General features: G+C 38.1%; 1 protein-coding gene across 1 annotated transcript in view; it reads left to right on the forward strand.

Moving 5' to 3' along the window:
* Positions 1 to 14,527, forward strand: part of PTPRN2 (protein tyrosine phosphatase receptor type N2) — a 938,219-nt gene that overhangs the window by 892,576 nt on the left and 31,116 nt on the right. Inside the window, exons 18-19 of the mRNA XM_075922745.1 lie at positions 9,111 to 9,230; positions 10,499 to 10,665. Of these exons, the coding sequence (XP_075778860.1) occupies positions 9,111 to 9,230; positions 10,499 to 10,665 (287 nt within the window). The remainder of the gene's footprint in view (positions 1 to 9,110; positions 9,231 to 10,498; positions 10,666 to 14,527) is intronic.

The raw sequence follows: 14,527 nt of genomic DNA on the forward strand, positions 1-14,527 counted from the left end.
TTCCTTCAGCTCAGGGGAAACATCTGGAAGGTTGCCAGGGAAGACTCATTTTGTGTTTCAGCTTTGAGTGACTGGAATGTGCCATTAAACACTGTCCCTTGATTGATTGTGACTGCCTAGAGTGCTGGTATAGGCATATTTGTAGTTTGAGAAGCCCCTTAAAAAGGGGGCGAACACCAACATCTGTGAGGAAACAAGTACTGAAAGCCTTGGTGGACTCAGGCTACAGGCAAACTCTTATTAGGGGAAATGGACTTCCACTTGCTACTATAGATGGACACTTACCATTCTACATGGCTTATGCACAAGGAGGGATCCAAGCCTACCTACCAGCTGTGTGGACTTAGAGGTACAAGGCCAGCATGGCTGAATGGTGAGGAGTTTTTCATGGTTTGTGATCTAGGGCAGAGACTCAGACTGGCAAAGTTTTCTGGCATTGATATGGTAGGGGATGATACTAGAGCAAGTAAGAGAAACCTATTCAGAATCAGGGAAGCTAGAATCAGAGTTGCTCACCCCTTTTGGGCACACACGAGGACTGGAAAGACTTGTCAGATCACTTGCAAACTCTGAGACATCTTCACAGCCGGTAGGAAAAGCTGGAGGAAGATAAGCAGGGCTTAGCCAAAGTATACATAGAGACCTGGGAAATGGGTCAGAAATGTGTGGGAGCATGGGCAATAATAGCAGACATAAAGGAGGGACAAGGCAGAATTAGGAGGCAACATCAAATCAGTATCTTAGATGTCTGTATAAAAATGCAAGACGTATGGGATATAAGCAGGAAGAACTTGATGTTCTACTAAATAAACACAACTATAATATAGTTGGTATCACAGAGACTTGGTGGGCTAATACACGTGACTGGAATATTGGTATAGAAGGGTACAGCTTGTTCAGGAAGGCTTGGCAGGGAAAAAGAGGGGGAGGTTTTGCCTTGTGTATTAAAATGTATATACAATTGCACTGAGGTTGAGATAGACTTAGGGGAGACACTTGATGAGAGTACCTGGATTAGGTTAAAAGGGGTAAAAAAACAAGGGTGGTGTCATGCTAGCAGTGTGCTACAGACCACCTACCCAGCCAGAAGAGCTGGATAAGGCTTTTTTTTTTTTTTTTTTTTAAACAACAAAATCATCCAATGATCAGGATTTGGTGATGATGGGGGACTTCAATTATCCAAACATATGTTGGAAACTAACACAGCAGGGTGCAGATTATCCAGGTTCTTGGACTGCATTGGAGACAGTTTTTTATTTCAGAAGGTTGAGAAAACTACAGGGAGGAAGCTGCTCTATTTTTTATTTTAACAAATAGGGAGGAACTGGTTGAAAATTTGAAAGTGGAAGGCACTTTGGGTGATAGTGATTATGAAATCATAGAGTTCATGATTCTAAGGAATGGTAGAAGGGAAAATAGCAAAATAGAGACAGTGGATTTCAGGAAGGCAGATTTTAGTAAACTCAAAGAGCTGGTTGGCAACATCCCATGGTAAGGAAGACTAAGAGGAAAAACAACTGAAGACAGTTGGCAGTTTTTCAAAGGGATATTGTTAAGGATCCAAGAGCAAACTATTCTACTGTGTAGGAAAGATAGGAAGTATGGCAAGAGATGACTTTGGCTTAACCAGGAGATTTTACATGATTTAAAAATAAAAAAGGAGTTGTATAAAAAGTGGAAACTAGATCAAATTCCAAGGGATGAATATAAGCAAACAATTCAAGTATGCAGGGGCAAGATTAGAAAGGCAAAGGCACAAAACGAGCTCAATCTAGCTAGAGACATAAAGGGTGACAAGAAAACATTCTACAAATACATTAGAAGCAAGAGGAAGACTAAGATTAGGCCCATTGCTCAGTGAAAAGAGAAAAACAATAACCAGAAACTTATTTCGTTCTTCACTGAGAAGATTGATGGTGACGGGATGCCTTACATAGTGAATGCTAATGGAAATGGGGTAGGTTTAGAAGTTAAAATAGAAAAAGAACAAGTTAAAACTTTTTTAGAAAAGTTAGATGTCAAGTCACCAGGGCAGTTCTGAAGTGAACTCTAGAATACTCAAGGAGCTGATAGAGGAGGTATCTGAGCCTTTAGCTATCATCTTTGAAAAGTCATGGAGTCAGGAGAGATTCCAGAGGACTGGAAAAGGGCAAATATAGTGTCCATCTATAAAAAGGAAATAAGAACTACCCAGAAAACTACAGACCAGTCACTTTAACTTCTGAACAAGGGAAGATAATAGAACAAGTAATTAAGAAATTCATCAGCAAACATCTGGAAGGTGATAAGGTAACAGCCAGCATGGATTTGTAAAGAATAAATCATGTCTAACCAATCTGATAGCTTTCTTTTGATAAGATAACAAGTCTTGTGGATAGGGGAGAAACAGTGGACATGGTATACACTTTAGTAAAGCATTTGATATGGTCTCATATGACCATCTTATCAATAAACTAGGGAAATACAACCTAAATGGGGCTTCTATAAGGTGGGTGCATAATTGTCTGGATAACTGTTCTCAGAGTAGTTACTAATAGTTCTTCTATGAGACATGTCCCTGTGGGTGCTCCAGTGTTGGTGTCGGACTTGTCCTGTGCCATGGATCGGAGATTTTTACAGTAGTATCCAGTTGGGTTGTGCATGCGTGAGAGGTGCTCGGTGTTCCCGCATTTGAAGTTAGCATGCACAGCCCAATTCCCCCCAGTTCCTTCTTCGCCGCCCTCAGCTACAGACGGAGTTCCAACCTATCTCCTCCTCATCTCACTTCTGAAGAAAACAAATGTTTTAGATAGCATAGACTTTTCTGTTCCTGTTCCTCCTCCTTCTGTTACAGTGAATAGTTACAAAAAAAACCCCAGTTCTTTACTTCAGCTTGTATATGGTTAGTCAGAACAACAGTTTACCGCTGCTCAGTGGCAAGCCTCAGCAAACTATAAACCACCAAAAAAATATGTAAAGAGGAGGAAAGGTGGCACACACAGCTGCAAGTGGCATTGTCCACCACCAGACAAAATTCTGGCCTCTCCCGGATTCAAAAGATGTGAGAAATGCTGGGATTCCATGCCAGCCTCTGATAGGCACAGGGAATGCATTCACTGTTTGGGAGAGATGCATGTTTCACAAAAATGCATTCATTGTCACAGTCTGACAGCGAGAATTTGCAAGGATAGAGAACTCAGAATACACATGGTGTCCATAGAGAAAGCTCTGGACCCCCATCTGTATAACGGGGGCAATAAAGGCTCAGGCACAACGGCCGCTCAGGGGAACCTCTCAAGCTCTGCACCGTAGAAAGCGCATTAAAAAACAAAGCCCTCGCCAGTCTGCTTCCTTCTATCACGAATGAGTAAGGGAGATGAATAATGCACCTGGGCATTGAAAAATCTCAAGCCTCCTCACTAACAGGCTCAAAAACGTGCTCTAAACAGGCTGTAAAACTGGCTCCCCAGCCGTCTAAAACAGCACCTGCTAAGGGCCCTGAATGAACAAAGGCACCACTGGCACTGCCGGCACCGCACCAGTGCTATCCCCGTTGCCATTGAGCCCCCGATGAGGCTTTCACCTCCACCACTGAGAAATGACTGGGCAAGCTCCAACTGCCCTCTCCCAGTTCAGACTAACCCCAGGTCTCCCGGGGTTCCAACAGCACCAATGCCTCTACCGCTGACACCAGTGGACTCTGCACCATGGCATACACCAGCATCCCGCCACCATTCCCTAATTCACAAAACACATGTTCCACCAATGACTGACAGAGCACCAAAAAACAGATCCCTGGCCAAGTCCTCGGCACGGCACCGTTCCTGCTCCCCCTTATCAAGGAGAAGCTCTCAACTCTCGCCACGTTCACCTACATTATCGCAATTTAGTCAGGGGGATACCAGGAGTGTATTCTCTTCACAAACTCATCCCCAGACAGAGCATGTACATCATATGGGGCACACAGGCTATGGCACTACCAGTACTGCCCCCCCCCCCCCGCCCGACATCCTGACTGGCAGTACTATCCTTAGCATCCTAGCCGATGGTCCTCCTATAAACTTAAAAAACAACAAATGGTCTGGTAGCACTTTATAGACTAACAAAACATACAGGTGGTATCATGAGCTTTCATGGGCACAGAATTGATTAAATGCATCTTAGAATACTCAAGGAGCTGATAGAGGAGGTATCTGAGCCTCTAGCTATCATCTTTGGAAAATCATGGGAGACAGGAGAAATTACAGAGGACTGGAAAAGGGCAAATATAGTGCCCATCTATAAAAAGGGAAATAAGAACAACCCAGGAAACTACAGACCAGTTAGTTTAACTTCTTTTCAGGGAAGATAATGGAGCAAGTAATTAAGGAAATCATCTGTAAACACTTGGAAAGTGGCAAGGTGATAAGGAACAGCCAGCATGGATTTGTAAAGAACAAATCATGTCAAACCAACCTGATAGCTTTCTTTAATAGGATAACGAGTCTTGTGGATAAGGGAGGAGCGGTGGATGTGCTATACCTAGACTTTAGTAAGGCATTTGATACGGTCTTGCATGATATTCTTATCAATAAACTAGGTAAATACAACTTAGATGGGGCTCCTATAAGGTGGGTGCATAACTGGCTGGATAACCGTACTCAGACAGCAGTTATTAATGGTTCACAATCCTGCTGGAAAGGCATAACAAGTGGGGTTCCGCAGGGGTCTGTTTTGGGACCAGCTCTGTTCAATATCTTCATCAACAATTTAGATATTGGTATAGAAAGTACACTTATTAAGTTTGCAGATACCACCAAGCTGGGAGGGATTGAGACTAATCTGGAGGATAGGGTCATAATTCAAAATGACCTGGACAAATTGGAGAAATGGTCTGAGATAAATAGGATGAAGTTTAATAAGAACAAATGCGAAGTACTCCACTTAGGAAAGAACAATCAGTTTCACATATACAGAATGGGAAGTGACTGTCTAGGAAGTAGACACAATTGGAGTATTGTGTCCAGTTCTGGGCACCGCATTTCAAGAAAGGTGTGGAAAAATTGGAGAGGGTCCAGAGAAGAGCAACGAGAACGATTAAAGGTCTAGAGAACATGACCTATGAGGGAAGGCTGAAGGAATTGGGTTTGTTTAGTTTAGAAAAGAGAAGATTGAGGGGGGACATGATAGCAGTTTTCAGGTATCTAAAAGGGTGTCAAAAGGAGGAGGGAGAAAACTTGTTCATCTTGATCTCTGAGGATAGAACAAGAAGCAATGGGCTTAAACTGAAGCAAGGAAGGTTTAGGTTGAACATTAGGAAAAAGTTCCTAACTGTCAGGGTGGTCAAACACTGGAATAAATTGCCCAGGGAGGTTGTGGAATCCCCATCTCTGGAGATATTTAAGAGTAGGTTAGATAAATGTCTATCAGGGATGGTCTAGACAGTATTTGGTCCCTGCCATGAGGGCAGGGGACTGGACTTGATGTTCTCTCAAGGTCCTTTCCAGTCCTAGTATTCTATGATTCTATGATGACTCCCAAAGCTCATTCTACCAGAGCGATAGCAACATCAACTGCCTTCCTTAGCGGAGTCCCACTCCATGAAATACATCGAGCAGCCATTTGGTTGTTGAATCATACTTTCATGAAGCAGTATGCAATTCCACCATTCTCGACAACGGACACCACAGTAGCTACTGTGGTCCTCTCCAGGGCCTGCAACAACTAGCCAAAGCCCACCTACCATCTAAATGGGTACTGCTACATAGTCATTGATAGTGGAGCACCCATGGGGACAGCACTCGAAGAAGAAAGAGTAGTTACTCACTCTGTGCATTAACGATTCTTCTTTGAGATGTGTCCTCCTGTGGGTGCTCCTCTATCCACCCCCTCCCTGCTTCTTTGGCCATTAATAAGTTGCCAGGAGGGCATCAGAGAAGAAACAGAGGGGAATCAGGCTGCATGCACTAACTTCAAAGGTGGGAACACCGAGCACCTCTTGCGCAAGTGCAGCCCGACTGGGCACTGCTGTAAATTTCTCTGATCCGTGGCACCAGGACAAGCCTGACACCAGCAGTGGAGCACCCATGGGGACACACTTCTCAAAGAATCATCGTTACTACACAGCATGAGAAACTTCTCTTTCACAGTCATACTGGAAGGGCATAATGAGTGGGGTTCCATAAGCATCTGTTCTGGGACCAGTTCTGTTCAATGTCTTCATCAATGCCTTAGATGATGGTATAGAGAGTAGCTTATTAAGTTTTCAGATGATAGCATGGTGGGAAGGGTTGCAAGTGCTTTGGAGGATGGACTCATAATTCAAAATGATTTGGACAAACTAGAGAAATGGTCTGAGGTAAACAGGGTGAAGTTTAATAAGAACAAATGCAAAGTACTCCACTTAGGAAAGAACAATCAGTTTCACATATACAGAATGGGAAATGACTGTTTAGGAAGGAGTATTACAGAAAGGGATCTAGGAGTCATAGTAGACCACAAGCTAAATATGAGTCAACAGTGTGATACCGCATGAAGTCATGTTTAATGCCACCATGGTAGGAACTCTGAACCCTAACCTAGGTTGCAGTGTAAGGAACAACAACAAGAAGCTGTCTTGGTTTAAGATTGGTTCACAATCATGCTGGAAGGGCGTAACAAGTGGAGTTCCACAGGGGTCTGTTTTGGGATGGGTTCTGTTCAGTAGATTATGCATGAAGTCATTCATTTGTCTGCAGTGTGAAATCTGTGGACTAGATTTAGTCCCTCCCTCTTCTTTTATCCATGAAGAAATACAAGTAAATGTCTGATGGCCCAACAGTGTTGTTTAAAAAAATGGAGAAAATATGGTAATCTTAAAGTCACAGTCAATGAGTCTTAGTGAATATCTCTTATCTATGTAAGCTCTGGAGATACTCACAATTGCCTGTGGTGATGATTTTGATGGTCCTAGATTTCATTGCCTGTTTGATTTAGTGTATTTGACTTCTGTGTTTTCACACAATGACCCAAAAGATCTATTATACCCCAGAGTAACGTTCAAATTGTTTGTTTAAATTAACTTTCATTTGGATTTATGCTTAATGAAATCTTCAGAGATTCAGGCAGCTCCTCTGTAATGAAATGCTGTATCTTTGAACCAATGAACAGTGTAGCCAAATTGTAAGGATTCCTCTCTAAATGAGTGGGCTTCTATAATGTTACACTTGGGTGGCACAAGCAGAGTGCTAGATGATTAGTTTATGGTCTAGATCATTGTGTTTTTATTACACTCATAAAAACTGTGTTTCTCCTCATTTTCGTAATGGCTTCAATGAGCTTCTATACCTTCTAAAGGCACATTAAATCGTTATGTGATGAAAGTACTGATTTAGTGAGGATAGTTTTAAAGCCTGTATACCTTAATGTAAGAATTCTTATTTTCGTCTGAAATCTAAAGAAATTTCAAGGTGTGGAGGCCTGGGTGGAAAAAAAGGTAGAATCTTCCTTAATGTACCTAAGGTGTCTAGTTATAGCATATAACCAATAAAAATCCACCAAAGAATGAGAAAACAATTTTAATAAATTATATACCAATTTAACCCAAGTTTGCCATTTTTGCAATTTTGAGAATTTGTGTTAGACGGGATTGACGGATTCTAAAGATCTAGTTGGGAACCTTGGTTCATTCAGAGACCAGTCTTGGGAGATAGGGTGAGAAGACGGAAGAATACATTTACTCAAAAAAAAAAATCCCATAATTTGCCTCTCTGCACTCCCCTCAAAATCACAAAAAGTCCTAAACTTTAGAAACACCAAATATATTTCATAAAGTGCCAATAAATTTTAGTACAAACAATGCTTTAAGGATGTTGCTATTATATTGCATGAGGAAATACATTTATGTTAAAGAAAAATATATTTGTATATGTTGCAAGATAGATTTAAATGCGAAGTCTTGATACTATTAAATGGAAACCCTTTTTATTTTACTGTATAATATGCACTTTTAAAAATTTTTAAATTGTATCATTTTTGTGCAGTTTAGGTAAAGGCCTTTTATTTACAAAATTTACATCTCAATATAGTTGCTTATAAACATTTATCTGAAATAAACTTAACCCTTTACAAAAAGAGCAGTTTTTTCTTTTCACACAGTAATGTAATATGCTAATAAAGAAAATGAAAGTTGATGCAAATATATCAATGTAAACCATAATAATGTTTTTTTCATGATTATTTGTCTCAATATTAATTCATAGCAGTTTTTGTGTTCATTCATGAGCTGTGTTTGGAAAGCAGATATGCCAGACAATCTTTGCTTGTTTTCTTGTTTGTGTAAAAACATCTACAAACTCTTAGCTGAAGAGCCTTGGATTCCTATTTTCCTCTCTGGCTATTTTAAATTATTAAACAGTCATGCTGTTTGCTGATTCGTTGTTCTCTTGTACTCCTGCTGTCTTGTTTTGGGAGTGGATAGCCTGGAGGGTGGGTTGCACTATTTCATTTTATATCCTACATAAAATTTAAATTAAAAATGCGTGTGTCTGCACATATATTTTTAACGCAATGTTTTTGAAAGGAACATTTCTCCACATGAAATATTTCTCAAGCAAAGTATTTTGTGGCCTTTAAGTTTGATTTGATTCAATTTTTATGACTATTTCATTAAGGTAGTTGTTCAGCAGCTTTTTCTACATAACAAAATATATAAATAAACAAATCTGAGCACACAAACAATTTCAGTTTGCATTACCTTAGTAAATCAATATATTGTATGTGTCCATCCTGTATTAGTGCAAAACATTAGACACTAAACTGTTGTGTTTTTTAATCATTTCTTTTATGGATATGAATGTTGAAAGGAAAAGAGCTGAAAACAGTCCTAATGATGGGAAGTTTATGGGTCTTCTCTGGGTGGGGGGGAGGAGGGTTTAAGGGCATGGATTGAATTCATTGGACATTCTTTAATATTTCAAGGAAGCATGCAAAATATGGTGCCAGTTTATTCAGGGATTTGAAAGCAGCTGCAGAGGAAAAGTGTCTAATGAAAATGAAATAAATTTCCTGTGAATGGAATAAATTTTGATTGTGTGTCTGAGTGCAGTAATTATACATGTCACGCAGTAATTAGGCAGTCACAGTGTGGCCACGGTGTCTGTCTTTGTCTGCAGATGGTCTGGGAGAACGGCTGTGTGGTTATTGTCATGCTGACACCCCTTACTGAAAATGGAGTCAAGCAGTGCTACCACTATTGGCCAGATGAAGGGTCAAACCTCTACCACATCTATGAGGTACTTAAACAAAATATCTGCTTGTAAACTTGACATTAAGTGTGTGGATTGATTTCATACAGAGCAAAAATATTGTTTAATCGGATTTGACCTGTAAATTGATCTGAGGTCTCCCATATAATGCTAGTGTAAAAGTACCTTTGAGTTGTTTTATATTTACAGAAAAAACCTATGCATATCTTAAAGACAGCATTGTTTACATAGAAAAAAATCAAGTAAATGATGTGTTAAATCAGTAGGATAAAGGATGGCTAATCTTTTACTCATTGATTTAATATTAAAATATGAAAGTGTGTTCTAACTGAATATTTATATTTTAAAGGAAAATCGTATATTTATAAATAATGAATTGTACCTTATGAGAGCTATATATGGGTTATATAAAAAGTCTGTATATTTGTGTGTGTGTGTGTGTGTGTGTGTGTGTGTGTGTGTGTGTGTGTATAATTATATATATAAATTCCTTTGTAATTAAAACTATTTTTAGCATCTGCCTCAGTTACATAAAAAATAGTTACATTCTTTTTGCTTAATATATCTGGTCCAATATGTCTATCATATCACATTGTTGCTATATAAAATGACTTTTGGATTTCTATATTTTCCTGGTCTTCTGGTTGAATGAAAGAAAACAATAATGCCAGAATGAACACAATGAAAAGAATAAGAAATAAATGATTCTGAGTAGTTAGTTGAACCCCAGAATTATGCATTGTTCCCTAAAATATTGTCAGTTCTAAAAATTATCCTGCTCTTCATATTATGTGTAGGCTTCTGCAGAACTGAATAAATCAACTTACAGTTCTCAAGTTTAAAAGAGTTTGTTTGTTTGTTTGTTTGTTTGTTTGTTTTTGTTTGTTTGTTTAAAACTAGTCAGATCATCCTGAGCAGTTCAATCAATGGATTGTGGGCATCTCCCAGTGCAGAATAAAAGGGTAGAACCAAGGCATATTATCTAGTAGCATCTTTTCCAATTATATGACCCGTTACAATCAATCTAAAATTTTAATTTGGAGATTTTTTTTTACTTGTAAGAAAACTATCTAGAAATGTTAAGCATAATTCAATGAAACAAAAAATTACTCCCCACACGGTAGCAAGAACAGCCACAGTAACTACTAAATAACAATTTTTTTCAATGGTGATACAAATTTACTAACAATAAATCTTATTCTTGTTCTTTTCATTCAAAAGATTCCATTCTGTTCAAAGACCAACTTTCAACTTGAATTCTTGATTGTTGTTTTTTCTCGTTCTATATAATGTAGGTAAATCTGGTTTCTGAGCACATCTGGTGTGAGGATTTCCTAGTGAGGAGCTTTTACTTGAAAAACCTACAGACCAATGAGACCCGAACCGTGACACAATTCCATTTCCTTAGCTGGCATGACCAGAAAGTTCCTGCTTCCACAAGGTCACTTCTGGATTTTCGCAGGTACAGCACAAAGCATTAACAGTTTATTGAATATAAATTTGGGGAACAATTTGTATAGGAAATACTATTATCCTCTGTTTCTGTACTGGAGAGAGGTCCCTCAATTACTAACTCTATACCATGTTTGTGAAGCCACAACCTGTTTATATACAAACGTAGGCTCCCATTCTGCAATATGTATACATAAACAGTGATTTTTTTTGGTTGGTAATGGGAGAAAGGGTGGCTGAGGTAGTTTTTCATATTCTCCCACAAACTAACTGTTCCCTGGCTCCTAAGACCCACTCGCTTATCATGCAGGGAATGAAAACATTTGTTTCCTCTAGTTATAGTTTTCCTATGGCTTTGCATTATTTCTCCTTTTCACTGCCATTTACCTAGGTTTACATCTTCGAGACCTTTTGTGTGGCTACCCTCTGACTCTCACTGCAGGAATCTCACAAATAAATCACTGTGCAGTGTTTATATGCTAAATTCCCATTGAGTTATAGGACCGTGAAGACAAGCCAGTGGGAGCTGCATGCCTTTAAGGATCACAGGGTCAGACCCTTAATGTTTATTTGGTTGAAAGAAGATAGGAGTCTGAGGAGGGAGAGGCAAATTCTGACAAAGTATGATCTCTCAAGAATTGTAAAGGAGGTTGATACTGCTTCAAAATACAGGTGTCGTACATATATAAAAAGACAAAATATTAACCTCTTCGTTAACTTTCTTATTAATTAGTGGATTACTTGAATATTTACTGTTAATCTACATTTTGAAAATTAAAGAAGGAATGACAAAGATTGGAATGAAATAATCACATTCTGCTTGCAAACCATGCTTAAGATGTCCTGTATAGCTATTAATTTATATTAGATACTCCACAGTGATAAATTTGTGACCAGTGAAAAGAGTCTCTGAAAACTTTGAGCAATCAGTTCATAATCCTGCAAGGTGCTGAATAATAGCTTGTATAGTTTTCTCTTTATTGTAATATTAACCTGCAGACTGCAAAGATAATTTAAAGGTCTCAGTTAAATGCTCAAAAGCAAGGAATTCTACTGCCAATTTCTGCCCTCCAGTGAATGGTCATAACACCAACTTAAAGCTACTCTTGTGCCTTTGAGGGAAGAAACTGGCCCTAAATCCAACTGAAGTTGGTGGGTGTTTGTATAATTGTCTGCCAGCAAAATGTTACCCATGGAATTAAGAACAAAACTCCATCCCTGAGCCATCAATCTGTTCTTATATGTCCTATACCCCAGGTTATCTTGTATATCATGGATATGATCTTCAGATACAACTCCTGCTGAAGTCAATGTGCGTTTTGGCAGGAAGAGGGAATAATTGAGAGCACTAGCATCAGAATGGAATTGGAGCGATAATTGAGTTTTACAAGGATTTTGCTCTGGCTTCTAATCCAAACACTTAATATTACTATAATGTGGTTTTTATAGCTTGCTTTCCTTTTTTTAAAAATGGTACTGTGTGGAATAGAATAGTGTCTATAGTGAACTATCCTATAGTGAAAATCCTGAACTAGTTCCATGCTTTGCAATGTAAAAAACTGCAATTCTGAATTTCCACTTAATAAACAATACAATTCATTCTATTATAGTGTAGAAGTCCAGAGCATTGTTCCAACACAGGGCCTGTTTCTGCCCCTTTGCAGTCAGTAGAAAGTTTTCTATTGATTGCCGTGAAAATATAATGAATCCATACAGCCTGATTGTCTAATGTGCTGAGCACCTTGATTTCTCATTCACTTTAATAGGAAGCGAGGTCACTCAATTCACTACAGAACCAGACTTCTAGTGAGACACAATCCCTGTATTAAAAATATACAGTCTTATAATGAAGTTATGTGGAAAAATAACAACACTATGAAAGGTCCCATTGTATTTTTTAAAAAATAAATTAAAACTGGAGGGGTAAGGTAGTTCATTTGTCATGCTTCCTACTTGACATAGATGCCAGAATGAACCTGTTAAGATTTAACTGCATTTTCAGTGGTCATTTAATATATATTCACAAACTACCATAACCATTCCTTGAGTGTAGATTTTGTATTATAGATCCATAATATTGAATGCATATTAATATTCCTCTGAAAAGTAATCTTTGCATGCAAAATAGATGCTTTTTATGACTCAGTTTCTTGGCCATCTCGTTTGTGTGTGTTTTTTTTAATGACAAATGACAAAAGATTTTTAATAACACTATTACTCAGATAATTTATTTTATAACTGGTTTTCAAAATAAATGCTTTGCACTCAAAACCTGCTGTTTGAAGTTTCACCTGTGGTAAATTATCACAACTGAGTTATAAAGCCCTCAGACTAGGTGCCTGACAGAATATTGACATCCCCTTATTTAAAGTGATGCTAGCAAGTGCTACTCTCATCCCTTTAATATCCATGTTTTTATGTGCAGTGAATGTGTTTGTGTGTGTGTGTGTATATATATATATATATATGGATATGTGTGTATATTTATATATTCACATACATATATGAAGTTAAACATATACATAACCAACCCTCTAGTTTTATAGTTCATCACCAAGAAAAATTGGATTCCCAAAATTACCTTGCCCAGAGTCTATGGAAATATGGATTCTATAACTATATTGAAGTACATTTTGCAAGTCTCTTTGAAAATGGAAAGTTTACATTTCTCTTTTTCTTATGTATCAGACAGTGTTTTAGATGGTGTTGCATTTAGCAGGTTAATCAAACCTAGAGGAAAAAACTATTTCATTTTAATGTAGTTCTTTTAGGTATAAATTGCTGAAACAAGTCTATTTTATATATTAAGAAGTCCATACAAAATGCAGTACTTAAAAGGTGAGGCTACTACAGAAACCACTGGTCAGTTTTAATGCTTCTGGAGTCCTAATTTCATTCTGAAGAATAGACCAATCATTATAGCTCTGGACTAGCTTGTTAGTCATGCACTGATATGTGTAATTAAATATTTCTTGAGCCCAGAGGGAGCACATTTACACTTTAAAGAGACACTGCTAAGCTAAAAGATAATTAGCATCACATGTGAGGGCTTTGCTTAAAATATATATATTATGCTATCACTTCTTGCTGTGTGCAATGGCATTTACTAACACTGCTCACTTTAAAAATGGACAAATTCTTATTTTGCCAGCTAATTAGCGGTTGCCAGTGTCATTTTTGTGATGTTGCAGCTAGTAATATGAGCCCAGTTGCATAGTCACAAAAGTGATCATTGGAAACTGTGACTCTGCTGCAGGGACAATGTGGGAAACCCCTTTTCTGAGCCTCTAACGACCTCTGACCTTTGCTTGCTGATGGTTTGCATGATGATTTCTTTTTCACTCAATGAGCCAAGGGTTGGTTTGTATTACTAATCATTCTTTTCTAAGTTAATTCTTCCTGTATTTTATATATATTTTTTCTTAAGCATTCAAGACCTTTGCTTACTGATGAATTTTAGATTCACTCTGCTTAGAAATGGGATACTGGTGCATTTTTTAAATATCTTCATAAAATTGTAGGCTAAGCTGGGAATCATGTTTTAACATGTTGTCTGAAATGTGTGATAATAAAAATGTTTGAAACTTTATCAATATAAATGCTAAACTTGAGGTGAATTTTCCCAACATATATCTGCCTGTCTTATTTACAAATAGGATCAATGCAGTTTTTGTTGAGGATATACTTTCCTCTGTAGTTAATTACAATATGCTTAATATCCTGGTAAAGTTGCTATTCTATAAAGAATGGAATGGAACTGCACAAGTGCAAAAGACCTGCTGTCTAGTTGTTTGCTCAAAATGGAGAAAGTTACTCTGTCAAGGTGTGCAGGGGAGGGAAGAAGAGGGTAGAGAGTGATTGGCTACAGTTTG

This window comes from Pelodiscus sinensis, chromosome 2 (assembly GCF_049634645.1).
Source record: "Pelodiscus sinensis isolate JC-2024 chromosome 2, ASM4963464v1, whole genome shotgun sequence".
NCBI lineage: Eukaryota > Metazoa > Chordata > Testudines > Trionychidae > Pelodiscus > Pelodiscus sinensis.